General features: G+C 39.6%; 1 protein-coding gene across 4 annotated transcripts in view; it reads left to right on the top strand.

The window, feature by feature from the left end:
- The window catches only part of LOC127448153 (FERM, ARHGEF and pleckstrin domain-containing protein 1), a 115607-nt gene that overhangs the window by 4011 nt on the left and 85104 nt on the right, over positions 1-26492 (top strand). For all 4 annotated transcript variants that reach the window (XM_051710477.1, XM_051710478.1, XM_051710476.1 and 1 more), the window contains exon 2: positions 4368-4555. In XM_051710477.1, the coding sequence (XP_051566437.1) occupies positions 4385-4555 (171 nt within the window). In that variant the 5' untranslated portion in view covers positions 4368-4384. The remainder of the gene's footprint in view (positions 1-4367; positions 4556-26492) is intronic.

Genomic DNA, 26492 nt, shown 5'->3' with positions numbered 1-26492 from the left:
CTTTAGCATTTTTTATATATATCTCACCTTGAACAAAACTGAAACTGAAAAACAGAATATTATATTCATTAGCTACATACATTTGCATTTTAAAAATGATTAAATATTAGATCACATTACCTTAAAATCAACCTTTAGACACCACACACAATGATCTCATGCAGTGTACAGTGACAAACAGGTGTTTAGGAAAGTCCTGTGGTGGTTTTTGATGCTGTTTAGCATTTTGGGAAGAAAATGAAATCAAAGGAGCCTTTTACCCCGGGGGGGCTTTAGACCCATTGTACCCTAAAACTGATACAATTTCGAGTGATTCCTCTACATATATTATTTATTTGTTTGTCAGGGACAAAACACATTAATCAAACATCCCATTGATGAATATGTGCCAGATTTAGCCAAAATGTTTCATTATCATCTGCTGGGCAGGTTAATGTCAAAGTAATTAAAAACAATTACATTAAAATACATTCAAATATGCAGACTATACATCATTTAAAAATGCACATAACAGTCAAAACCAACAAATCCTAAGAACATGATGTTCATAAAACACAGTTTATAAGATCCATAGGACAATGCCATTAGCATTAAGTGCCAATTCTGATTTGAAAATAACAAGACTTAATTTTTTAATATGAGCATGGGTTGCTCTACATGCAACCAAAAGTACTCTTTCTTAATGGTATTTTACAGACACCCGGTACCTGACCTTTTTTCTGTTATTTTATTGATGAACTGTTTAAATATGGGTGGGGCAAGACTATTAAGAATTTTCAAAATCAACATTACACCTACAAATTTAATCAAGTTTTCCCAACTCAGGAAAGCATATTTGACTAAAATAAAACTGAGTTTGCTTGTTCACTGTTTTAATAGGCTTGAGGACAGATTCACATGTCTGTGTGCAGTAAGTCATGCAGTGAGTAGTATGAGGTAGAATCATCACATTCATAAATAAAACTGCTGCCTCTGATTAGATTATTTCTAAGAAATCTAAAATGTACCAAAATAAATTTGACTGTTTTTTACAACTTCATGTTTTTAAAAGAAAGTTGAGAGTCAGTTATGATTCCTAAATATTTAACTTCCTGTTCTTCATTAAGCTTCTGTTCAGTGTCACAATCTGCACTTTTTGAAAAGAACATAGTTCCTGTGCAGCTTGTTGCTTATTTTTTGCGTGTGCATACAGTAGATAACAGCATCATCTCCATACATTTGACAAATAACAAGGACAGACATCTCATTATTACTATTATATTTATGTTAGGATAAATTATAGCCATTTCTAAAACACAACACATAGCCTAATTTCTTATGTCCTGCTTTGTAATTAAAAACACTAATTCTTTTATTTGTAATAAATATTAACATATTCACTGTGATGGTTTAGACCACCCTTATCTGTCTAATATGAGTAGTCTATAACGAATATCCCGCTGTGGTGTTCTGAATCTCTGAAACATGCTGAATTTAGTGTTTCTGAGTCAAACGCTCACCACTCTCAGAGCCCATCTTCTTGAAGTCAAGCGTCCAGATGTTCACAAACTTTCAGGGCAAAAAGAATAATATACCGCATTTAAAGTGATCACCTCTCAGTTTCTGACTTTCTCTTTTTAGTGTGCAGTACACAAAATTATGGTTTGCAGATCTAATATGCGGCTGCAGTGAGCAGCACAGGGGGAACGTTACCTCGACCCTGAATCATGTGAACAGGATTGTATTGTGTTTTTATGGATTATATCTTATTTATTATGTACTTATTTGATGTTTTATGTCAAAACTCTGTGTGCAAACAGATTTTCCTTCGGGATATTAATAAAACTTGAAATTGAAAGCGCGTCTATGTCCACGCGCTAAAGTTTGAGCACTAGAGATTTCACAAAAGCAAAGTAAATAAGACTCGTTTTACATGTTCTTTGTTGCAGTGCTCTTTATAGGCATTGTTTGCAGATTTTCCAAGTGACAGAGATTAAAGGGATAGTTCACCCAAAAAATTAAAATTCTCTCATTATTTATTCACCTTCATGATATCCCAGGTGTGTATGACTTTCTTCTGCAGAACACATTTGAAGAAAAAATGAAAAATATCTAAGCTCAGTAGGTCCTTAAAATGCAAGTGAATGGAGATTTCTCTTTTGAAGCTCCAGAAATCACAGACAGTCAGCATAAACTTCATCCATAAGACTCCAGCTGTTAATTAATGTCTTCCAAAGCAACACGATCACTTTTGGTGCAAAAAAGATCAATATTTAAGTTTTCTTGAATATTCACTTAGATAAATGCTGTTATGAAAAGAATTATGATTATAATTTTCTTTATTTATCACACATTATACATTTGCACATATACAGTGAAATTCTTCTTTTTCACATATCCCAGCTAGGCTGGGGTCAGAGTGCAGGGTCAGCCATGATACAGCACCCCTGGAGCAGATAGGGTCAAGGGCCTTGCTCAAGGGCCCAACAGTGGCATCTTAGCAGTGCTGGGGCTTGAACCCCCAACCTTCTGATCAGTAACCCAGAGCCTTAACCACTGAGCTACCACTGCCCCTGTTTTCACATATCCCAGCCAAGCTGGGGTCAGAGTGCAGGGTCAGCCATGATACAGCACCCCTGGAGCAGATAGGGTCAAGGGCCTTGCTCAAGGGCCCAACAGTGGCATCTATGCGGTGCTGGGGCTTGAACCCCTGACCATCTAGTCATTAACCCAGAGCCTTAACCGCCAAGCCACCACTACCCCTAGCACAAGTCACATATGGTAATCTGACCCTCAGAGATCAGTGTTTGTTATTACATATTTTCCTTTTAACTGCCCTGTGTGTCTCTGCGGCTCATTGTCACTCTCTCTCCCTCTCTCTCCCTCTCTCTCTCTCTTGGTTGCTCATGTTGACCCATGGTTTAGTAGTAATGACATCAGTGCTCTGGCATGTGTGATAAACAGAGGGAATGATGGGAACATAGATGGAGAGATGTGAGAGGTTGGAAATCTCTAATTAGTTCAGCAATAAAATCATTCCTAATAGGATACTGTAATATTAACCTTCAATTAACTGACACATTAATAGCTGTCAAAACACACACAAAAACACATCCAACTGTCCAATGAACTCTGGCCATTCAGCTCTTCAGAAGAGCTTGACATTAATCTAAAGAGTTTGATCCAATCACAGTGTGTTTATTTGTAATAAGATTTTAGTAGGTTTATAAGCATATACGTTTTATTTATTTATTTAATTTTTTTGTCAGTTGAGTGTTTCAATAGATGGATATTAAATTATTCAAAAGTACATAAAAAATGCAATTCAAACAAAACAATTACTTGAATACACCTCTGCTATGATGAGCAGGTTTAAAATTTTAAGTAATATAACCATCTAGAGACCGTAAAAAAAAACAAAAAAGGAATTAAAAAATAACACCTGAAATTCTTGAAAAAAAGTTGGCATAAGTACTTTGGAATCTTGTATTAAAGGAAAAGTAAGTAGTTGTGTTTTAAGTCAGTTGTCAGGTGGTGTAACCAACATACAGGTAGTAATTTTGTTGACACGTGACAAGTAAACCATAAAACAGAGAAGGACCCCTTAAGACCTTAATTAATTTGTTTGAAATTCTTAAAAAATATCAGATGTTATGACATTTCAGGCATGACAACTGACTGGAAGATTTAATATGCTAATGTGGGTATGAAATATTGATTGGTTATTGGTCTTGGCAGACTAGATCTGCTACGCTGCTGCTGCTGCATAGCAAGTACGGAGACCTGCTACTGCTAGAAATTACACAGATAGACTGAGTTAAGCATGTGGACATGCTGCTGCTGTTGCATAATTACACAAAATGCAAGACATGCTGCATTGAGCATGTAGGATATGTTGTTGCACAAATATACATTACAAACAATCCCCATGTAGCAGATCTAGACCTGTGGTGCTGGGATGGAGGTGGGTTTCAGAGAAATAACTTTTGCAGTGCACTTCAGTGAAACTGGCTTATCTTCATAACTGAGCCATTTAAATGTTACACAAAGACAGAAACACAAGTTGATTGGCTACCTGATTAGAAGTCAAAGGACCAATCAGCTTAGACCATGCAAGCCGATTGGCTAAACATGTCACATGTGAGCTAGCTGATTGGCTAAAGCATAATAAGTCAAAGAGCCTATCAGCTTGCAGCTTGACAAGTTAAATATTGAATGATCCATCAAATAATTGTCTATGTCTGTGCAGAAATGAATGGGAATACAAAGAGTCAAACATTAAAACACACACACGTTCTTCACAACCTTTTGCAGGATAGGTTGTAGACCTCAAATTGTAGCCATGTTGGAGGAAGGTGGAGTGTGACATTTCTGTGTGTCATTTGCAGGCTGAGTGAGGAAGACAATGGCGGAACAAGGCCAGATATCTTTGGCAGGGCAGAGGTTAGGGGCACCAGAGACTCTGGGCATCAGCACCCTGGAGCCCGGACACAGACCGCCCGCTATGCCGCCTGGACGACTGATACCCGTCAGAGTCCTGCTGCTGGATGACTCAGAGGAGACATTCGACATCTCTGTGAGTTATTCTGTGATCTCTGTGGACATATGCTCTTTACAGACTTTTATGGCTTTTTAGTCTGTGTGTATTAGCTTTGAGACCATCTATATGCTAGTGCAGTGATTCCCAAACAGGGTTAAGTGTACCCCTTGGGCATATTAAAGCAGGTTCCAGGGGGTATTTTGATATTGCCTTATTAAATCTATTAAACTAAAACTTAAAGGAAAATATAGACTCTTAGGGCTCTCAAAAGTTAAAATAATCAATAGCAATTAATCTTATGATTTAGGGAATGCCTTCATAAAGGGATAATTCACCCAGCTGTGTCATCATGTTGTTGCAGACCCATATGACTTTCTTTCTTCTGTGGAACACAAAAGGGGATGTTATCGCAGAATGACAGCCTCAGTCACCATTCACTTTCACTGTGAGGAAAAAAGATGCAATAAAAGTGAATGGTAACTGAGACATATTGTCTAACATTTTTGGGTGAACTATCCCTTTTCAGACCAATTGGGCTGCGCGGGCACATAAATAATATTTGGGAAATACTGTGAAAGTTGACAAAATAATATTTTTGCAGATATTCATATTTAAAATGTACAGTCCTTGTCTTCCAGCAAATTTTGTCTATTTCAATGTTCTCTAGAATGAGAATTTATTAGGGGGATCTAATAGTGACCAATAGTGCTCACCCTGATTCTGGAAGTATTTTTACTTGGTGAATCAAAACATTACAAACTTTGATTTGAAGCTAAAAAGTATTTGAAAATATTGGACAAAAAGATGAAGGTACAAGACTTAACATCTTTAATGAGGGAATTAACTTTTTAGACCTTAGAGCTCAGGGCCAGCATGTCTTTAAACGTATAAAGACTACTAAAATAATACTTTATTTACTTTTACAAGCTTCAGTTTGATGCCAAGGATGTGGCTGGAATATATTCCTCTCGAACGTTTCTTCATTTCTGTTGTCAGTACAAGCTGTTAAGTGCGGTTTCGAAGGGAAAACCTAAAGGAGCTTTTTCCCTACAAAAAAAGAGGAGCCCCAACTTACTGTTTTAATAGGACAATGTCAACACAGGAAAGAAAACCACTTTCATCAAACCATTTCATGGGGTCTTTAATGTTAGGAAATAGGCCTATTTGTAATATCCGTTCTGGGTAGCTTTACAAACATTCTTTAAAAACTTATACTGAACATAATTGTAATTCCTGTTAAACATGTTATTTGGAACAGAAAGAGTATGTTTATATTGTATTGGATGCAAGTGATGTCAGAGAGACTTTGGTTTGTAAAGGAAAGCAAGTGTGAAGTGTTTAATCAGTTATTCTGGATAAATATGGAGCATGTCTGTGCAAACAACTGAAATCATATGTTATTTGCCTTAAAACTTGCAACGCTGTAGAACTGTCAAACCACAGGAGACAGAAAGACAGACAGAGAGAGAGAGAGAGAGAGAGAGAGAGAGAGAGTTTGATTCTGCTGCTCTGAGTTGACCAAACTCACACACACCTCACCATGGCATTACTAGGATGCCATCCTGGACTATCTGTATTTGTGGGGTGGCGCTTGTCTGGAATTGGGCACACTTGGTGCGAATATGGTTGGCAAAACGTTTGAAACAAAAACGCTGATTTCGCATGTGATCATGTTGAAATGTGAGTGGTGACTGCCTGTATACAACGTATTGTCACAAGGTTTGAGGTATCATTCATGCCTGTATAGATCAAATGGTGTGAGTTATGTGCCAAAGTTTAAAAGTTAGATTTGAGGTCAGTTCAAATTCCCAACCCTAAGTATGAGCAATAGTAATAGTGATGCGTGCCTTAACAAACACTTATTTTTCTGAAGCTTGTGAAAATTCTCTGCAGAACACCTATGCAATTAATGCTTGGATGATTCTGTCTCGTGCTTGTTATGACAAGCTTGAGCTTGACTAAATTCTTTCAGTGATCGGACTTTGTAAGCGAGGATACATCATGAAGCATCACCCTTGACTAATGTGTTTGTCCACTATTGCCATTTGTACGGTGTTTGTATAAGGGCTCAACATATCGGTCTATTTAGATGATAAAGTCACTGAAGACTCGATTGATACATCAGCTAATATAAAGCTGAACTCAATCAAATGAACACTGGTTTGAGGGATCATGATCACTGTGACTCATCATTCTGACTCATTATACTCTGTGAACAGTAGGTGTGTGCTGAGTTTTGGCTTCTTTCTTCAGCACAGTTGGTAGAGAATAGGTAAAGAACTGAGAAATCAGACCACCGACACATACTCAAACTTCCTGTGTCTCTTCATACTGACCTTTATCCTGCTGGTGAGTATCAACAAATATTAGACCTAAAAATGTAGGACACCTTGCTGACAAAACACACTTTTACACACTCACAGATATGTGGGAGAAAAACTTAAAGAGGTCATGAAATCAGTATTAGATTTGTTATGCTTTTAGTCCATGTCTAAAAGCTAGTGTACTCTTAAACATTGACAGAATTCACTTTTAGAAGATCTTCACATTTCACATTTACAGTCTCTTCCAGGAAAATGAAGCAAAAATATTGATGACTCATCCTGCACTACACAGATTTTTGTCCAATCAGTGCTCTTTAGAATGAGAATGTCCCTCCCCTGCAACCAACTAGCATGTTGTATATCATGATTCATGGCTGTGATGTAACTAAAGCCTTTTGGCTTCTATATGTCCAATCTAATCTTCCTGTTTCAATAGGAAACACGTCAACACAGGAAAGAAAACTGCGCTCATTAAGTGAATTCATAGTGTCGTTTAAAGAACTGCTATAAGATAAGTGCTGTTACAGAGCAAGATAGATCAAGAGAGGGAGGGATATAGTCATGGTTGGAGTGGGATTCATATTCAGCCCTTGAATTTCATGTCCAATCAGCCCTTTATTTATTAAGCATAAACACGATAACAAAAAAATTTGAACCTAGCAAAAATATACAATATATGCAATTACTAGATAATTATAAAGTCTCCATGTCTTTATACCACATATGGCATTTAAAATGTAAGTTTAAATCACTTAGATTATTGCCTTCGGACATAAGATTTCAAGTGTATTTTAAAGTCTATAGGAAAGTAATAACACCATAGAACTGTTACTGTGCATAAATATTTCAGGATGTGAAGCCTCACAATTTTCAGAAGCTTTATATTTTAGATATTTTAATTAACATAGCAACAGATCCAGTGAAAATACGTGCAGCAATAAAATGCTCAAGAAACTTACTGAAGGTTGAGTGATTGTCTTTACATTTATACATGCCATAAAAAAAAAAATAAATAAAAAAAAAAAAAAAAGAAGAACAAAAAGGTGAAATTCTAACAACAGGAGTAAAAAAAAGACTAAAAGTAACAAATCTGTATTTTATTTTACTTGGAATGTAAATGTTATGGACACAGGCGATTAGTGCCCAACCGATATATCGGTCTAGACTTTCACCGATATATTGGTATCCGTGTATATGTTTACCGATATGCGCCGATATGAAAACTTTTTTTCAGAACATAATGCAGAAAACAATGCTTTAGAATTGGTGTCATAGCGTAGTTTGTCCAGCAGAGCATGCTCCAGCTCCATTGCTTACAGAGCTGACTCTGAGCTGACGGTGGCTCTAGGAGTTAAGCTGTTTGTCTTCATTGTAAGTTGCTAACTAGTTTGTGAATACATACTGGAAAGTTAATAAACTATGACCCCATCATTTTCCCTTTTCAGTATTACTAATTTAACTTTAACCCTGTCCCTGACAACCATGTCACTCATGTCTGTTTGCTGTTAGCCAGCTTTAGTTTGTCAGTGCAGTCAGTAATGTAGCAGATTGAAAGGTAAACATCAGAGCATCTTTTTGCAGCTCAGCAGACAACAGTGCGGTGGTGGATTGTGTCTGCTGAGTGTTGATTTCACGCTATATTATTATCTAGTTGGTGAAACACAATGCTGGAAAGTAAAATAAACAATGTCTGTCTTTTAATCTCCATGACAACGAGCCTATAGCTACAGTGCAGGGAAAGTATTCACAGCGCTTCACTTTTTCCACATTTTGTTATGTTACAGCCTTATTCCAAAATTGATTAAATTCATTATTTTCCTCAAAATTCTACAAACAATACCCCATAATGACAACATGAAAGAAGTTTGTTTAAAATCTTTGCAAATTTATTAAAAATACAAAATGAAAAAAAATCACGTACATAAGTATTCACAGCCTTTGCCATGACGCTCAAAATTGAGCCCAGGTGCATCCTGTTTCCACTGATCATCCTTGAGATGTTTCTACAACTTGATTGGAGTCCACCTGTGGTCAATTCAGTTGATTGGACATGATTTGGAAAGGCGCACACCTGTCTATATAAGGTCCCACAGTTAACAGTGCATGTTAGAGCACAAACCAAGCCATGTAGTCCAAGGAATTGTCTGTAGACCTCAGAGACAGGATTGTATCGAGGCACATACAGGTGCATCTCAATAAATTAGAATGTTGTGGAAAAGTTCATTTATTTCAGTAATTCCACTCAAATTGTGAAACTCGTGTATTAAATAATTCAATGCACACAGACTGAAGTAGTTTAAGTCTTTGGTTCTTTTAATTGTGATGATTTTGGCTCACATTTAACAAAAACCCACCAATTCACTATCTCAAAAAATTAGAATATGGTGACATGCCAATCAGCTAATCAACTCAAAACACCTGCAAAGGTTTCCTGAGCCTTCAAAATGGTCTCTCAGTTTGGTTCACTAGGCTACACAATCATGGGGAAGACTGCTGATCTGACAGTTGTCCAGAAGACAATCATTGACACCCTTCACAAGGAGGGTAAGCCACAAACATTCATTACCAAAGAAGCTGGCTGTTCACAGAGTGCTGTATCCAAGCATGTTAACAGAAAGTTGAGTGGAAGGAAAAAGTGTGGAAGAAAAAGATGCACAACCAACTGAGAGAACTGCAGCCTTATGGGGATTGCCAAGCAAAATCGATTCAAGAATTTGGGTGAACTTCACAAGGAATGGACTGAGGCTGGGGTCAAGGCATCAAGAGCCACCACACACAGACATGTCAAGGAATTTGGCTACAGTTGTTGTATTCCTCTTGTTAAGCCACTCCTGAACCACAGACAACGTCACAGGTGTCTTACCTGGGCTAAGGAGAAGAACTGGACTGTTGCCCAGTGGTCCAAAGTCCTCTTTCAGATGAGAGCAAGTTTTGTATTTAATTTGGAAACCAAGGTCCTAGAGTCTGGAGGAAGGGTGGAGAAGCTCATAGCCCAAGTTGCTTGAAGTCCAGTGTTAAGTTTCCACAGTCTGTGATGATTTGGGGTGCAATGTCATCTGCTGGTGTTGGTCCATTGTGTTTTTTGAAAACCAAAGTCACTGCACCCGTTTACCAAGAAATTTTGGAGCACTTCATGCTTCCTTCTGCTGACCAGCTTTTTAAAGATGCTGATTTCATTTTCCAGCAGGATTTGGCACCTGCCCACACTGCCAAAAGCACCAAAAGTTGGTTAAATGACCATGGTGTTGGTGTGCTTGACTGGCCAGCAAACTCACCAGACCTGAACCCCATAGAGAATCTATTGGGTATTGTCAAGAGGAAAATGAGAAACAAGAGACCAAAAAATGCAGATGAGCTGAAGGCCACTGTCAAAGAAACCTGGGCTTCCATACCACCTCAGCAGTGCCACAAACTGATCACCTCCATGCCACGCCGAATTGAGGCAGTAATTAAAGCAAAATGAGCCCCTACCAAGTATTGAGTACATATACAGTAAATGAACATACTTTCCAGAAGGCCAACAATTCACTAAAAATGTTTTTTTTATTGGTCTTATGATGTATTCTAATTTTTTGAGATAGTGAATTGGTGGGTTTTTGTTAAATGTGAGCCAAAATCATCACAATTAAAAGAACCAAAGACTTAAACTACTTCAGTCTGTGTGCATTGAATTTATTTAATACACGAGTTTCACAATTTGAGTTGAATTACTGAAATAAATGAACTTTTCCACGACATTCTAATTTATTGAGATGCACCTGTATCTGGGGAAGGGTACAGAAAAATTTCTGCAGCATTGAAGGTCCCAATGAGGTCCCAAATTAATATATTTAATTACAAAAATATTTTTTTTTTTTTAAATGGATGACTTGGACCGAATAATTAATAAAAGCAGCCAATAAGTGCCCAGCATATAGATGGGAACTCCTTCAATACTGTTTAAAAAGCATCCCAGGGTGATACCTCAAGAAGTTGGTTGTGAAAATATCAAGAGTACATTTCTGCAAATTCTAGGCAAAGTGTGGCCACTTTGAAGATGCTAAAATATAACACAGTTGATTTATTTTGGATTTTGTTTAGTCACAACATAATTCCCATATTTCCATTTCTATTATTCCATAGTTGTGATGACTTTACTCTCATTCTAAAATGTGAAAAAATAAATAAATAAATTAAGAATGAGTAAGTGACCCTAAACTTTTGAATGGTAGTGTACCTTTTAAGCTCTACCCTTACCGAGTTCTGATGTAATGCTTGACTTAGTGAATATAAAGTAAAAACTCCTTTACAGAGCAACCATCTGTTGTGAAAAGATGTGAGGACCGACATGGCTACCTTTAGTACTACTGTGGAGTTTGATGAATGTTTGGTTAGTTCTTTTGAAGATTAAACTGAATGACTAGAATGTTTTTTATGCTAACAACTTTGAGGATGACGGGAAGAAAATGCCCAGTGCTGCTTAGTGTGTGTGGGGCAAAAACATACTCCACTTTGTGTTCTGTGCTCGCGCCAGAGCATGTGAGCAGAGCGGAGCAGGAGCGGAGCAATCGGAATTTCACTGCTCTTGAGGCACTTTCCACTACTATCAGAATGTGCTACATTTCTCATGCGGAAACGTGAATATGTGTATATGTGAGGCAATTATTAAACTCTGTGAGATTTGCGAGTTGCTGGCGAGAGAGGCCGAATCCCACAACAGCTTGCGGTGAGGTGAGAGTGCAGAGGTAGTTCAAAACACAGATTAGTTTTCTGGACATACATCTGTAAAGTAAATTTATTCCAGCGTAAGTCTGTAATGTTAACTATCCATTCGCACGGAATAAGCGGTGTCTGTATAAATCGCAGAGATGGGAGTGTCGACTGCATCTACACACTGATGTCATGCGTAACGACCCATCAGAAAATGTGTTTAGCTGTGCTGATTAATTATGCAGAAATAATAAACGTGCATATACTATATCTGGGATTATAAAACGAAATGATTGGATTATCAGGCAAAATTTAACAGAACTGGTGAGATTAGCGAGTTAGTAATCCTACATTACACTCTTGAATTAAAAATAAAGACATTCTATTTCATTGTTTCAGACCTCCAGAGACGGTTAAAACATAATGGAAGGAGTCGTGCACTCGCACATCATATCGAGAAACTCGCATTGATTTTGTCGCACGTGACCCCGACCGATTACGTGTAGGAAACTATATCCATTTCCATCCACGTCATAGTCGGACTCTTTGTCATTCTCGCCAAAGTGATCTCGCTCGAGCATGCACAGCTCTTGGGCTAGCAAATTGCTCCCTGCTATAGCTGTGTCTTGGGAAATACATCGGATTTAATCATCAGATTTACACATCAAAATTATACATCGATATTCATCGGATTCAGACACCAGACAGACTGAAGTGTTGGACTGCCTGGATCAAGCAATAGAGGACCCATTGGTTATCCAGGGATTTTAATTTGTGGCATTCACTAACCAGCGGTATTGAGGTTAGTGTTTTTATAAGGAACTCAGTGGTTAACCAGGGTTCTTACTGATACCACTCTGTAGCGTTAACCGTTGTTTTTATACTGTTACAATATATTGCCTGATGGAGACTCACTGGTGGACCAGAGCGTCATTCATTGTAACGTGCGGTTACCGTGACAACTGTGGCAACAAATATTTGGATTAATATTTTGGCATTTCATTTTATTTATTTTTTTGCGATTAACATTTTTTTATTGATTCAGCCATTAAATATAAATAGCAGAACACACATATACAGAATCAATATCCAACCCCCACTATCCCCCAACCCCAACCCCCAACAATACCCCAGTGGTCACACAACCAAAGACACACAACAAAAATAAATAAATAAATAAATAAAATTAAAAAAATAAAACTAATCACACACATAAAACCCCTACACCTCTCTCTCCACTGTCCCTCCCCGAGAGCCCTCCAAAAAAGACAGATATCTGCCCCACTTCTTCACAAACATGTCTAAACTCCCCAGTCTTCTGGATACCCCCACCTCAAGAGCTGCCACTCTGGCCATCTCTGAACACCACTCCTGAAACGAGGGTGCTCCAGCCAACTTCCAACTCCTCAAAGTGATCAGTCTGGCGATCATAATACTAGTTAGGACCCAGTTTTTCACGTGCTTATTCTCCAAATTAATGACTGCCCCATCTCCTAAGATACAGAGTCTGGGACAAAAAAAAATTTGAGAGGCCAAAACCTTGCACATAAAACTCTGAATACTCATCCAAAATTCTTGCATCTTAACACATCCCCAAAAGACATGGGTTGTGTCTCCATCTTCTGATTGACATCGCCAGCAGGTGGGTGTGTCTTTAAGACCAAGCCTATGCAATCTAGAGGGGGTCCAATAGACTCTATGTAAAATCTTAAATTGCATGAGGTGAACCCTTGCATCTCTAGATGCAGATTTGACATTTTTTAGAATCCCAGCCCACTCTCCCTCCTCCAATACCAAACTTAGATCTTTCTCCCATAATCTCATAAGAGAAGTTGAAGTTCCGTCCCCCAGACTCTGAATTAGAAGGGAGTAATACACAGATGCCTCATGACCTTTTCCAAAAGCAGTAATCACCACTCCCAGAGTATCTGCCGCTTTAGGGGGGTGTAAGCCACTCTCAAAAACAGTACAGAGCAGGTAGCGCAGCTAAATACTTATAGAACTGAGATCTAGGAATCCCAAAAAGTTGAACCAAATTTTGAAAGGATCTCAACACTCCATTCTCATATAGGTTACCGAGTGTAGTAACCCCCCTCCCAATCCACTCTGACCAGCAAAAAGGGGACTTGTTGATGCATAATTTGGAGTTCAGCCATATGCTCGAGGCAACATTTAAAAAAATGTCCGAATTAAACAGTCTGGACACTTTTGTCCATACCGAGTTCAAGTGCGAGATAACTGGATGTAACTTAGCTTCTCCGATTAATTTGATAGAAAGGCTCTGCAGTGGCGAAATAGGGGCAAGAACTTCCTGTTCTGTACAGAATCAGGCAGGGGCTCTCTCAGGTGGAAGCGACCAATGAGCCAAATATCTGAGACTGAATGCATAATAATAAAATAAAATATTGGGTAGGCCTAGCCCACCTTTGTCAATCGGCTTATGTAACTTATTGAAATGTAATTTGGGATGCTTACCATTCCAGATGAAGAACTTCGTTATGCTATCAAATTTCTTGAAATAAGAGAGGGGGACATCTACAGGGAGAGACTGCAGCAAGTAATTGAATTTTGGAATACAATTCATTTTAATAACATTAACCTTCCTAATCATAGATAAATGTAATGAAACCCACCTGCCCACATCGTTCGAAAACCGTTTTATTAAGGGGTCAAAATTAACTCTAACTAAATCACACAAATTTGCTGGGAATAAAATACCCAAATACTTAATGCCTTGTTTGGGCCATTGGAAAGCGCCCGGCTGGAAAGCCGTTTCTGGGAAGGATGCTGTCAGAGACAAAGCTTCGGATTTAGACCAATTGACTCTATATCCTGAAAACTTAGAAAAGGAATTAATAATTCTGTGGAGGCAAGGCATAGATCTAGTGGGGTCAGAGACGAATAATAAAATATAATCTGCGTAAAGCAAGAGTTTATGCGCCATACCTCCCGCCACCACCCCTGGAAAAATCATCCTCCTTTCATATCGCGGCAGCTAATGTTTCCAGGGCAAGACAGAACAATAATGGGGAAAGAGGGCAACCCTGCCGGGTGCCCCTATCCAGAGTAAATTAATCTGAAATTAATCAATTTGTTTGTACCGCTGCTACTGGGTGTCTATAAAGTAACTTAATCCATCCAATAAATGTACTCCCGAACCCATATATTTCCAAAACCTTAAAAAGATAATCCCATTCTACCATATCAAATGCCTTTTCGGTGTCAAGTGAGATGGCAGCGACCGGAGTCTGATCATTCTCCACTGACCACATGAAATTGATGAGACGCCTAATGTTATCAGAAGAGCTATGGCCCCGAATAAACCCCACCTGATCTATATGTATAAGAGATGTCATAACTTTACTTAATCGGTTAGCCAGAATTTTTTATAAAATTTTTACATCTAGCTGGATCAGGGAAATTGGACGGTAACTCTTACACTCACTTGGATCTTTGTTCTTTTTAAGGATCAGACTGATCCGGGCTTGTGTCATGGTTGCCGGAAGTTTTCCATTCTTTAATGATTCAGTATAAACTTCTAACAAAAATGGAGCCAATTCTGTAGCATAAGATCTAAAATATTCAGCGGCAAAACCATCTGGCCCTGGAGACTTGCCTGTAGGCAAGGCCTTAATTATCTCATCAAGCTCCTCCAAGGTTATCTCAGAATCAAGATAATTGTTTTGCTCAGTTGACAATTTAGGGAGTTCTAATGGTTCCACAAAGTTTCTAATGTCTTCATCAGTAGACAAAGACGTGGATCTATAGAGATCAAGATAGAATTCTTTAAAAGCATTATTAATATCAATGGCCGAGGTAAATATTTCACCACCAGCAGATTTCACTGAAGGAATGTTGAAAAAGACTCTCTCTGCTTTATATATCTAACCAAAAGCTTCCCTGCTTTGTCCCCCGACTCAAATTATGGCTGTCTTGCCCTGAACAACCACAACTCCACTTTCTGTGACAAAATAGTATTATATCTGTATTTCAAACGGGTCAATTCTCTGAGGCCATCAGATGACATTCGGCACTTCAGCTCTGCCTTGGCACTTTTAATATTCTCTTCCAATTCCACTGGTTCTCGTGCTTTGGATATTTTGGTGAATGAGGCATACTGTATGATCTGACCCCTAAGAACCGCCTTAAGTGCCTCCCAAGCCACGCCCACAGAAGATACTGAGGACCAGTCTCCATATAAACATTGATTTCAGTCTTTAACATTTGTTGGAAATCAGAATTTTGCAAAAGGGATACATTAAAGTGCCAACTATATGATTTATTTTTCTCTGTATGTGGCAACATCTCTAAACTCGCCAGGGCATGATCTGAGACTAAGATATTTCCAATTGAGCAATCAACAACAGGTGAAATGTGGGACTTAGATATAAAAAAAAATCTATTCTAGAATAAATCTTATGATCTGATGAAAAAAATGTATAGTCCCTACCAGATGGGTTCAAAAGTCACCAGATATCTGCAAGACCAAGATTTTTACACATCCTGTGAAGTGTCACTGTTGCTCTAGGGGGCTTACACCCTTTTGCTTCACTATGATCAAGGACTGAGTCCATCAAAAGAATAAAGTCTCCTCCCAATATTATATCATGAGGGGTGCCAGCGGCATGCAACATCCCTTCATGATCTATAAAAAAGCCCTGATCATCAGCATAAGGTGTGTAAATATTAGCCAAAATCAACCTTTGGCCCTGAATTTCAGCTAAAACAATAATGACTCTCCCTAATTTATCTTTAGTCTGTTTGAGACATTTGAATTTTAGATGTTTATTAATCATTATAATGACTCCCTTGCTCTTACTTGAGCCAGCACTAAAGAAAATATGTCCACCCCATATCTTCCCAAATTTTTCAGCTTCCTGCGGAGAGAGATGTGTTTCTTGAAGAAACACTATATCATATTTCTTATGTTTAAAAAAGTAATAACCTTCCTTCTTTTTATGGGGTGTCCCTACCCATTTACATTCCATGTGGAGAGAGATAGTACACTCATATTAACATTTGACATTTTGATATAGTAGAAAAAATAAATTGTCAAAAACAAAATTATACAGACCACATTCCCCATTAGTGAAACAATCAAACCCTGAACTTCCCCCCCGAACAAAACAAACAAATTCCAGCTGATATAAAACCGTTCAGATTCCTCGGACAGACAAACGAATGTTCAGTGAGCCAACTGTTATGAGTTCAGCGGATGACATAATCATTCCAATGTCCCGTAAAAATACTCAACAAAACAAACGCCAGCCAGCAAGAGGAATAAGCACGAAGAACGAACAGATTAATCCACAGCTGTTCCAAAGGAGTGTTATTCAGTAGAACAAGCTCCAGCCGCTAGGGGGAGCCAATACAAAAAGAAAAAAACCCGGCATCCCGGTTCCCTGGATGGTCGAGTCAATTCACTCGGAGGCGCATAAAAGTATATACCATGACTTACTCAATCCGTCAACTTTATAAAAGACATCCTTTGTGTGAGCATGTAGATATTTTGCGGTCATCCGATCTTCAATGCAAAAGTAATCGTCTGTCAATGCAAAAGTTTTTTTAAGGAAAAGTGTTATTCACAAAACTTCCTCAAAAGCCAGAGTATGTACAGCGAGTCGACCCACTCACATGAGAAACACCCAATGGTTTACTCACCCATTGATTCTATAAAAGACATTGCCTGATTGGGACATGTAAATACTGATTGGGACATGTCTAAATACTCAGACATGTAAATACTTTCTGAGATCATTTATCGGATGATCTCAGAAATTTGGCCAGGATTGATCGGGGCCTTTCTCCCTCAGCAAATCTGTGAGCTGGGACTCTGTGAGCTCGCTCGATTTCCAGTTTATGGCCTGTTATGTCGAACAGAATCGGGAAAAGCTTGTCTAGGAATTTCAGCATATCTCTGCCCTCCTCATGCTCAGGAATTCCAACAATTCGAACGTTATTCCTGCAGCTTCTATTGTCAAGATCTTCAAGCTTTTCAAGGAGATGTTCCAAATCAACTTTGGTCGCGAGCGGATTAGCGGTTAATTCCCTCTCCGAAGACTCCAGACAATCGATTAGTCTCTCAACATCAGTCACTCTTGTAACTAACTCCGAGAATTTTATTTCCATCGCCGTAATCGATCGACGTATTACAGCGAGATCCTCCAAGACAGCAAGAACCTTTGTCAGCATCACCGACATGTTGGACAACTGACGCTGGATCTCCTCTCCCACCGTGCCATCCAAATCGAGTCCCCGGTCTGTAGGCCTGTCGGGGCTTTCATCCTGAACACGTAAGTGTCTTTTAATGTCTCCAGAGCCCGAGGATTTTTACTTCTTTGCCATGTTTTGCCTCAAAGAGCAAATGTGTAACTGGGTGTATCAAATTTCACCATATTATAACATGAAAATAATAAAAAATTTAGCAAAGTGCACAGAGCTCATCGCTCACACGTCTGCTTCTTGCATGGCGTCACGTGACGTCCTTGGCATTTCATTATTAACCCACTGGCTGACCAGGGTTCTCCATTTATTATGTAGGTGAGCAATGGCTGCCTCATTCTCCCTCTGTTCATGCCCAATGGATCTTATGGATGGCCATATCCAATGTCCTACCTGCCTCCAGATCAATGAAGGCTACTCTCACAGCACACAGGAGGTGGACAAAATTCCAGATTTGACGCAGACTACCTTACATCACCTTCTTACGGCAGCCTCGTTGGTCATTTTACGTTGGGGCTTTTACACCTTCACTCGTTCCAGCGTTGGCTAATAGCCAGGCGATTGTCAGCAATTCGCAATCGGCTTGCCCTGGTTCGAGTCACAACCAACTGTTCTGCTTCCCTGATGCTTTGGAGGCAGGAGCAGTTTCTTCGAAGGGGTGTACAGATGGGAACGGTCCCAGCACACAGGGAGGTAGTAACCACAGATGCCTCCCTCATGGGATGGGGAGGACTATGGCAATATCAGGGCATACAGGGCAGGTGGACTCCACAGCTAAGGACCTCTCACATCAACTTTTTTTTTAATATAATTATATTTATTGAGCTTTTTATTATAACACAAATATTACAAAAGAAAGAACAAAGAGAACCAACAAAAACAACAGCAACAATGAAAAAAATACAAAAATAATACAAAAATACACAAATCTCAGAATTATACACAAAAGTCAGGAATGCTTAATAGTAAATAATATTAAAAAATAACATATTCAAAAGAAACGAAGAAGAGAAAAAATTGATACAGCCATGATACAGGTAAGGAATTCCAACGTTCTAAATCATGCCGTATCTTCTCAAACAAAGGAACAAAATTAGATTCATACATCTGTTTCAATTAAGTAGAAACAAAAATACCCAAATACAGTTGTGCTTAAAAGTTTGCATACCCTTGGAGAATTGGTAATATATGTACCATTTTTAAAGAAAACATGAGTGAGCAGGCAAAACACATTTATTTGATTTCTTATGGAATTCATATTCAACTGTAGGTTATAACAGAATGGCACAATCATAAAACAAAACATGGCAACAAAGAACAAAATGAAATGACCCCTGTTCAAAAGTCTGCATACCCTTAGTTCTTAATACTGTGTATTGCCCCCTTTAGCATCAATGACAGCGTGCAGTCTTTTGTAATAGTTGTCTATGAGGCCCCAAATTCTTGTAGGTGGTATAGCTGCCCATTCGTCTTGGCAAAATGCCTCCAGGTCATGCAAAGTCTTTGGTCATCTTGCATGAATCGCACATTTGAGATCTCCCCAGAGTGGCTCGATGATATTAAGGTCAGGAGACTGTGATGGCCACTCCAGAACCTTCACCTTTTTCTGCTGTAACCACTGGAGGGTCAACTTGGCCTTGTGCTTAGGGTCATTGTCATGCTGGAAAGTCCAAGAGCGTCCCATGCGCAGCTTTCGTGCAGAAGAATGCAAATTGTCTGCCAGTATTTTCTGATAACATGCTGCATTCATATTGCCATCAATTTTCACAAGATTCCCCGTCCCTTTAGAGCTTTCACACCCCCAAAACATCAGTGAGCCACCACCATGCTTCACAGTGGGGATGGTATTCTTTTCACTATAGGCCTTGTTGACTCCTCTCCAAACATAGCGCTTATTGTTGTGACCATAAAGCTCTATTTTGGTCTTGTCACTCCAAATTACTGTGTGCTAGAAGCTGTGAGGCATGTCAAGGTGTTGTCAAGGCATATTCTAACCGGGCTTTTTTGTGGCATTGGTGCAGTAAAGGCTTCTCTCTGGCAACTCGACCATGCAGCTCATTTTTGTGCAAGTATCGTCGTATTGTGCTCCTTGAAACAACCACACCATCTTTTTCCAGAGCAGCCTGTATTTCTCCTGAGGTTACCTGTGGGCTTTTCTTGTACCCTAAACAATTCTTCTGGCAGTTGTGGCTGAAATCTTTCTTGGTCTACCTGACCTTGGCTTGGTATCAAGAGATCCCCGAATTTTCCACTTCTTAATAAGTGATTGAACAATACTGACTGGCATTTTCAAGGCTTTGGCTATCTTTTTATATCCTTTTCCATCTTTACAAATTCCATTTACCTTGTTATGCAGGTCTTTTGACAGTTCATTTCTGCTCCCAATGGCTCAGTATCTAGCCTGCTCAGTGCATCCATGTGAGAGCTAACAAACTCATTGACTATTTATACACAGGCACTAATTGCAATTTAAAAAGCCACAGGTGTTGGAAATTAACCTTTAATTGCCATTTAAACCTGTGTGTGTCACCTTGTGTGTCTGTAACAAGGCCAAACATTCAAGGATATGTAAATTTTTGATCAGGGCCATTTGGGTGATTTCTATTATCATTATGATTTAAAAAGGAGCCAAACGACTATGTGATAATAAATGGCTTCATATGATCACTATCCTTAAATAAAAAACAGTTTTTTTGCATGATCAGTCATATTTTCAAAATCAATGCCAAAATTTCACAATTTCTGCCAGGGTATGCAAACTTTTGAGCACAACTGTATATAAAGCCTGAAGGCGACCAACTAAAAAGAAAACATGACACAGTATTAGGTTTAGTAATTAGGGAACCTAAAGGCATAGCTTCAGATTTAGCTAAGTTAATTGTATATCCAGAGAATTTACTGAACCTATTAATCAACTCAATAAGAGCTGGAACTGACTTCTCAGGCTCAGATAAAAATACCAATACATCATCAGCATAAAGTGCAATTTTATGATGTGTAAATCCCACCTGTAAACCTGAAATAGAAGTTGCCGATCTAACTGCTTCAGCTAGTGGCTCTATAGCCATCACAAATAAGAGTGGCAACAAGGGGCAACCTTGTCTGGTGCCTCTATGCATTAGAAGATTATCTGATCTAAAGCCATTAGTCAATACTGCAGAACATGGATCTGTATACAGCACCCTGACCCATTGAACAAAATTCTCACCTAGGCCAAATTTCTCCAAAACAAAGAAAAGCGTCGAGCTGCGTTCAATACACGTTGTTTGTCCATAAAGTTACGAAACTTCATGATGACGGGCCTGGGACGCTATTTGGGTCCCGGTATTGGTGCCAAAGAGTGATGAGCACGATCAAGTTTGATCCGTCCTGCTTTAGTTGTCATCCGTAGGTAATCGGGCAGCCACATTTCAAAGAAATTCACCAGATCACTGCCTTCTGTTCCCTCAGGCAAACCGACTAACCTCAGATTACACCTGTGCCCTCGATTCTCCAGATCATCAATGTGCGATGACATTTTGTTCATTTTCTTTTGAAGATCAGCAACTGTAGATTGCAAGAATTCGCTCTTCGCTCTACCAAAGCTTGGAACTGAACCGTTTGTTCATTTATCATGGACAGAACAGTATTCACTTTTGCATATATTACCTTTGTGATGTTATCAGTCAATCTGTCCATAGCCTGAGTAAAGTTTGAGTCAGAACTTTCTTGCTCGTGAACATTCACGTCCGCGTCATCAACATTAGCATCTTGCTCATCATAGCCTTTAGCAGGACTCTTTGGCACAGTTTTCTTAGCTCTGGGCATTTTGTCAGATCTTTTTGAAAAATAATGATCTAAAGACACGGAACAGTTACAACTTAAACATGTAGAATGATTTCACTGAGGCAAGCAAATATAAGTTTACCGGATAATTGAACTAATGTCACGGGAGCTCCCCGAAAAACTTGTCTACTCTATGATGCCATCTTGCTTCCCCCCCACATCAACATTTTAGAGCTGTGGGCAGTATTTCTCACCCTGAGACACTTCAAAAAGAAGCTGTCAGGGAGACACATATTGGTGCGGACAGACAACACTACAGTTGTGTTTCTAATCAATCACCAGGGTGGGACAAGGTTTTTGGTCTGAGGTCGGGGGAGTAGTGTCTACATGGAGTGGTTGTCCATTCAATTTGGGAAATTTGCAGGACAGCGTCAGTAAACCTCTTTGCCAGTAAGGCGATGACACATTGTCCGCTGTGGTTTGCAGCACAGGAGTAGCAGGGTTTGTCAGGTCAGGATTCCCTGGCTCATGACTGGCCAGATTTCCTTCTATATGCTTTTCCAACCCCTTTCGCTTCTCTGGGCTGTCCTGAGACGTATGCAGGAGAGGTGCCACAGGCTCACCTTAGCAGCTCCATGTTGGCCAATAATGCATTGGTTCAGCCTTCTGTTAGCTCTCACGACTGGTCCACCACAACCGTTGCTGATTCGGAGGGACCTATTGTCACATATGAATGGAGCGCTTTGGCACCCTTCCCTATACAGGTTGAAGCTGTGCGTCTGGCCCCTGGGGTTGAGCAGACCCTCTCACAATGTTTGGCAGGAGTGAGGAACAGTGTCATGAATGCCAGAGCTTCATCAACATGTCACACATACTTCAGTAAGTGGAAGCTCTTTGTTTCATGGTGTACAGATCGAGCTCTTAATCCAGTTGACTGTCCACTTACTGGACACTGGATGTTCCCCAGCCCTGCTAAAGGTGTTCGTGGCAGCTATATCAGCTCATCAGAACCCTGTAGGGGAGGTGTCAATCGGTGCAAATTAACTGGTGGTGACATTTCTTAAGAGAGCTATGCACCTTAATCCACCGTTGCGCATAGCACACACTCAGTGGGACCTGCAGGTGGTACTTGATAGCCTGTGTTCAGCACCTTATGAGCCTACTGAGCAGGCGGGTATTAAGAGTCTTTCTATGAAGATTGCTTTTCTCTTGGCTATAATATCGACAAGAAGGGCCAGCGAGCTACATGCCCTCTCAGTAAGTCCACAATGTCTCAGGTGGGGGCCCGAGGATAACCAGGTTACGCTCTGGCGAACCCATTTTTTTAAATTCAAAGTATTATTAGCCCAATTCGCGAACTACCCTATACATCTTGCTGCATTTCGACATGATGACAATGCCTCCCATGTAGCCCTGTGTCCAGTACGAACGCTGCGACAATATGTGTAGAGGACAGCTTCATGGCGTACCACTGATCAGTTGTTTATTAGTTTTGGTGCCTGTTAGAAAGGTGCACCCTTGTCCAAGGAATGTCTAGCTCATTGGGTGGTGGACACCATTTTTAAGCCATGTTGCCATGCTGTAGAATGACTAATGCAGTAAAATTCTTGGGTAAAATGAATGATAAAATCAAGATTTTAGGTTAGAATTTAATCAGTAGGCTATAATCAGCATGTACAGGTCTTGTAAATGGTCATCATTTCCTTTAAGATTTTTCTAAGAATTTTAAGCACATTTTTAAATTCACTTGCTCGTTTTATATGGTCCAGTGTAACAAGTGAATTTTTAAATGCATGTATCTATCACTTACTATGAGTTTAAAAAAAGTTGCATGCATCATAATTATAAGTGATCAGTAAAATGGCTTTAATGTGTTTTTTTTTAATCATTATTATGTCTGTCAGTGTCTATGCACATTCCTTATTGAGCGCGCTTAGTGTGCACCTCTTAGAGAATGCCGTTGATAATATTAAGCTAAATTAAAAGGTTTTTAGCACACGTGTGCCTCTCCCTTTTGATTGGTGCACTGCGCATTAAGTATTTGATTGATAAATGGTGTTCATGAAGAGGATGTTGTGTTTGTTATCTTTCCTGTAAACTATTTAGTGCTTCTCTTGCATTTCATTTGCAAGAGAAACAGCAGGATCAACTCTGAAGCTTTGTTCTCTCTCTCCCTGTTAATTGCGTGTTTGCTTTTTATTCTTGCGCCTAAACACAAGAATACCAAAATGTATCTGTATATAAGGTTGAAGTGTATTGATTTGGTGAGCTTAGTGTATAAGAGCTTTTCTCACTGAAGGTAAGGCATTTATTTGGGCTTTAGTGGGGTGGTTTATAAGGGTTCCAATTTTATGTTTTAAGTGTATTTATAATAAATTTGTCATTGCAGGTGCGGTGTGGCCCTGTATAACGCTAGCTGCTATTTCTTCATACCTGTTTCTTTACATCTGTTCTTGCGTGCTTTTTCATCAGAGTCACTTCATTGTTTGTTTTGCCAAACTGGTTGCACTACATTTGCCACATTTCTGCATTGTACAGTGCAAAACATTAAAGACAGCAGGAAAAAATACCTTAATATACATTATAAATAACATAAGTGGGACCTGTATATTGTTCCAGAAATAAAAACCCAACAGATACACATACAAAATGTATTTTATAATAAATGCTTGCCAAATAAAAGTGATGTCTAACGAGCTGGGCTCAGGTGCATTCAATAAGGCAGAAAATAAGATCAAGATCGGGTTTTGTGATGATAACATGGGAAATTGCGCTTTAAAAGTAACTTAACTTACATTTACACCAGCACGTATAATCCACATTAAGCAGAACTGAAACTGGAGCTGGCAGGTCCAAAGATGCGAAACCAACGCTGAACTTCCACCTTTTCTCCAGAAGTTGTTGGCTCATTATTCATTTGTCATTCGGTTTCTCCCACACATGCTTTCTGGAGCCTACAATTTTACAATGATATCATTAGCACAATTAGGTTAAAGAATATATGAAAATATCATATAGGCATAAAACATTAAATTCAAACAGTCAATGCTTGTTATAGCTTGAGAATTATGCCTAAAAATGCTCCGATGGGCTTTCATTAACTAGCGCTTGTAAGGGACCGTCTGAAAATTCCACCCACAGCACTAAAACGTCAGAGATGTCCAAGTATTCATTCATTCATTAATTCAGTTAAAATGTTAGTTATGCATACAATTTACAATCTTTACATTTGACATTTGACATTTTTTCATTTGGCAGATGCTTTTATCCAAAGTGACTTACAAAAGAGGAACACATAAGCATCTTAAGGAGACAGTGGTATGAAAAGTGCCATATTACAAAGTTTCACTAGCATCAGAATAGCATTCAAGATAGATTAAAGTGCAACAAGGAAAGTTTTTTTTTTTTTTTTTTTTTTGTGATTGGTTAAGTGCTCATGGAAAAGATGTGTTTTTAGCCATTTTTTGAAGACAGAAAGTGAGTCAGCTTCACAGATGGAGTTGGGAAGGTCATTCCACCAATGTGGTATGATGAAGCCGAATGTCCGGGAAAGTGTTTTGGTGCCTCTATGTGTTGGCACAACAAGGCGATGTTCCTTAGCCGACCACAGGCTTCTAGTGGGTGCGTAGCTCTGCAGAAATGATTTTAGGTATGCTGGAGCAGACCCAGTGACTGTTTTGTATGCCAGCATCAGAGCCTTGAACTTGATATGTGCATCAACTGGCAGCCATTGAAGAGAGACAAGGAGTGGTGTAACGTGCTCTCTTTGGTTGATTAAAGACCAGACGTGCTGCTGCTTTCTGGATCATTTGCAGGGGTCTAATTGCACATGAAGGGAGGCCTGCAATGAGAGCGTTACAGTAGTCCAGTCTAGTTATGACAAGTGACTGAACAAGAAGTTGTGTGGCATGTTCAGAGAGGAAGGCTCTTATCTTCCTGATATTGTAGAGTGTAAATCTACATGGTCTTGCAGTCTTTGAGATGTGGTTTGTGATATTTAATTTGTTATCGATGGTTAACCCTAGATTTCTGACCATTTTGGAAGGCGATACTGTAGTTGCACCCAGCTGCATGGTGATGTTGTGTTCAACAGCAGGGTTGGCTGGAAAGACAAGGAATTCGGTCTTGGCTGGGTTAAGATGCAGGTGGTGTTCCTTCATCCAGGCCAAGATGTCTGTCAGGCAGGCAGAGATTCGAGCAGTCACTGTGGTGTCGTTGGGCTGGAAAGACAAGTAGAATTGCGTGTCATCAGCATAGCAGTGGTAAGAGAAACCATGTGCCTGAACGATGTGTCCCAGTGATGTTGTGTATATAGAGAAGAGAAATGGCCCAAGTACTGAGCCTTGAGGTACCCCAGTAAGTAGCTGATGTGACTTGGACACCTCACCTCTCCAGGCTACCTTGAATGACCTATGTAAAAGATGACGTGAGAAGCAGTTTTTCCTTCTTCAGGTGAGGCTTTATTTTCCCCTCTTGGCGACACCACTTTACAGTTTACCTTCACACACTAAACTGACACTAACACACACAGCTTTCATAAATAAACTTTCACTACTAGAAAAATCCTTGCTCTGGCTCGGCTCTGTCGTATCCAGTCTCTCTCTCGACTGAGTGTTGTGTCGCTCTATTTATGCCGCTCTCCCCGTGCTCACTGAAATTAGAAACAGGTGTTAGACATAATTTAGCTCAGGTGTAAGCGCCCTTACCGCTTTCTCTCTCCGGAGAGATGCTTGACCACGCCCCCGCTGCCACAACCTACCTGAGAGATAGCAATGTGGCAGCAGGGGGCATGGTCAGGCGTCCGTCCGGAGAGAGAGAAAGCAGTAAGGGCGCTTGCACCTGAGCTAGATTATGTGTAACACCTGTCTCTAATTCCAGTGAGCGTGGGTAGAGTGGCATATAAGCAGCCACGCCACCAACAGAGAGGGAGAGAGAGAGTCTGGCACAAGGAAGTCCACAGTGCTTCTGAAGCT

The sequence above is a fragment of the Myxocyprinus asiaticus genome, chromosome 11 (assembly GCF_019703515.2).
Source record: "Myxocyprinus asiaticus isolate MX2 ecotype Aquarium Trade chromosome 11, UBuf_Myxa_2, whole genome shotgun sequence".
Lineage (NCBI taxonomy): Eukaryota > Metazoa > Chordata > Actinopteri > Cypriniformes > Catostomidae > Myxocyprinus > Myxocyprinus asiaticus.
This window is presented reverse-complemented; position numbering and strand designations above follow the sequence as displayed.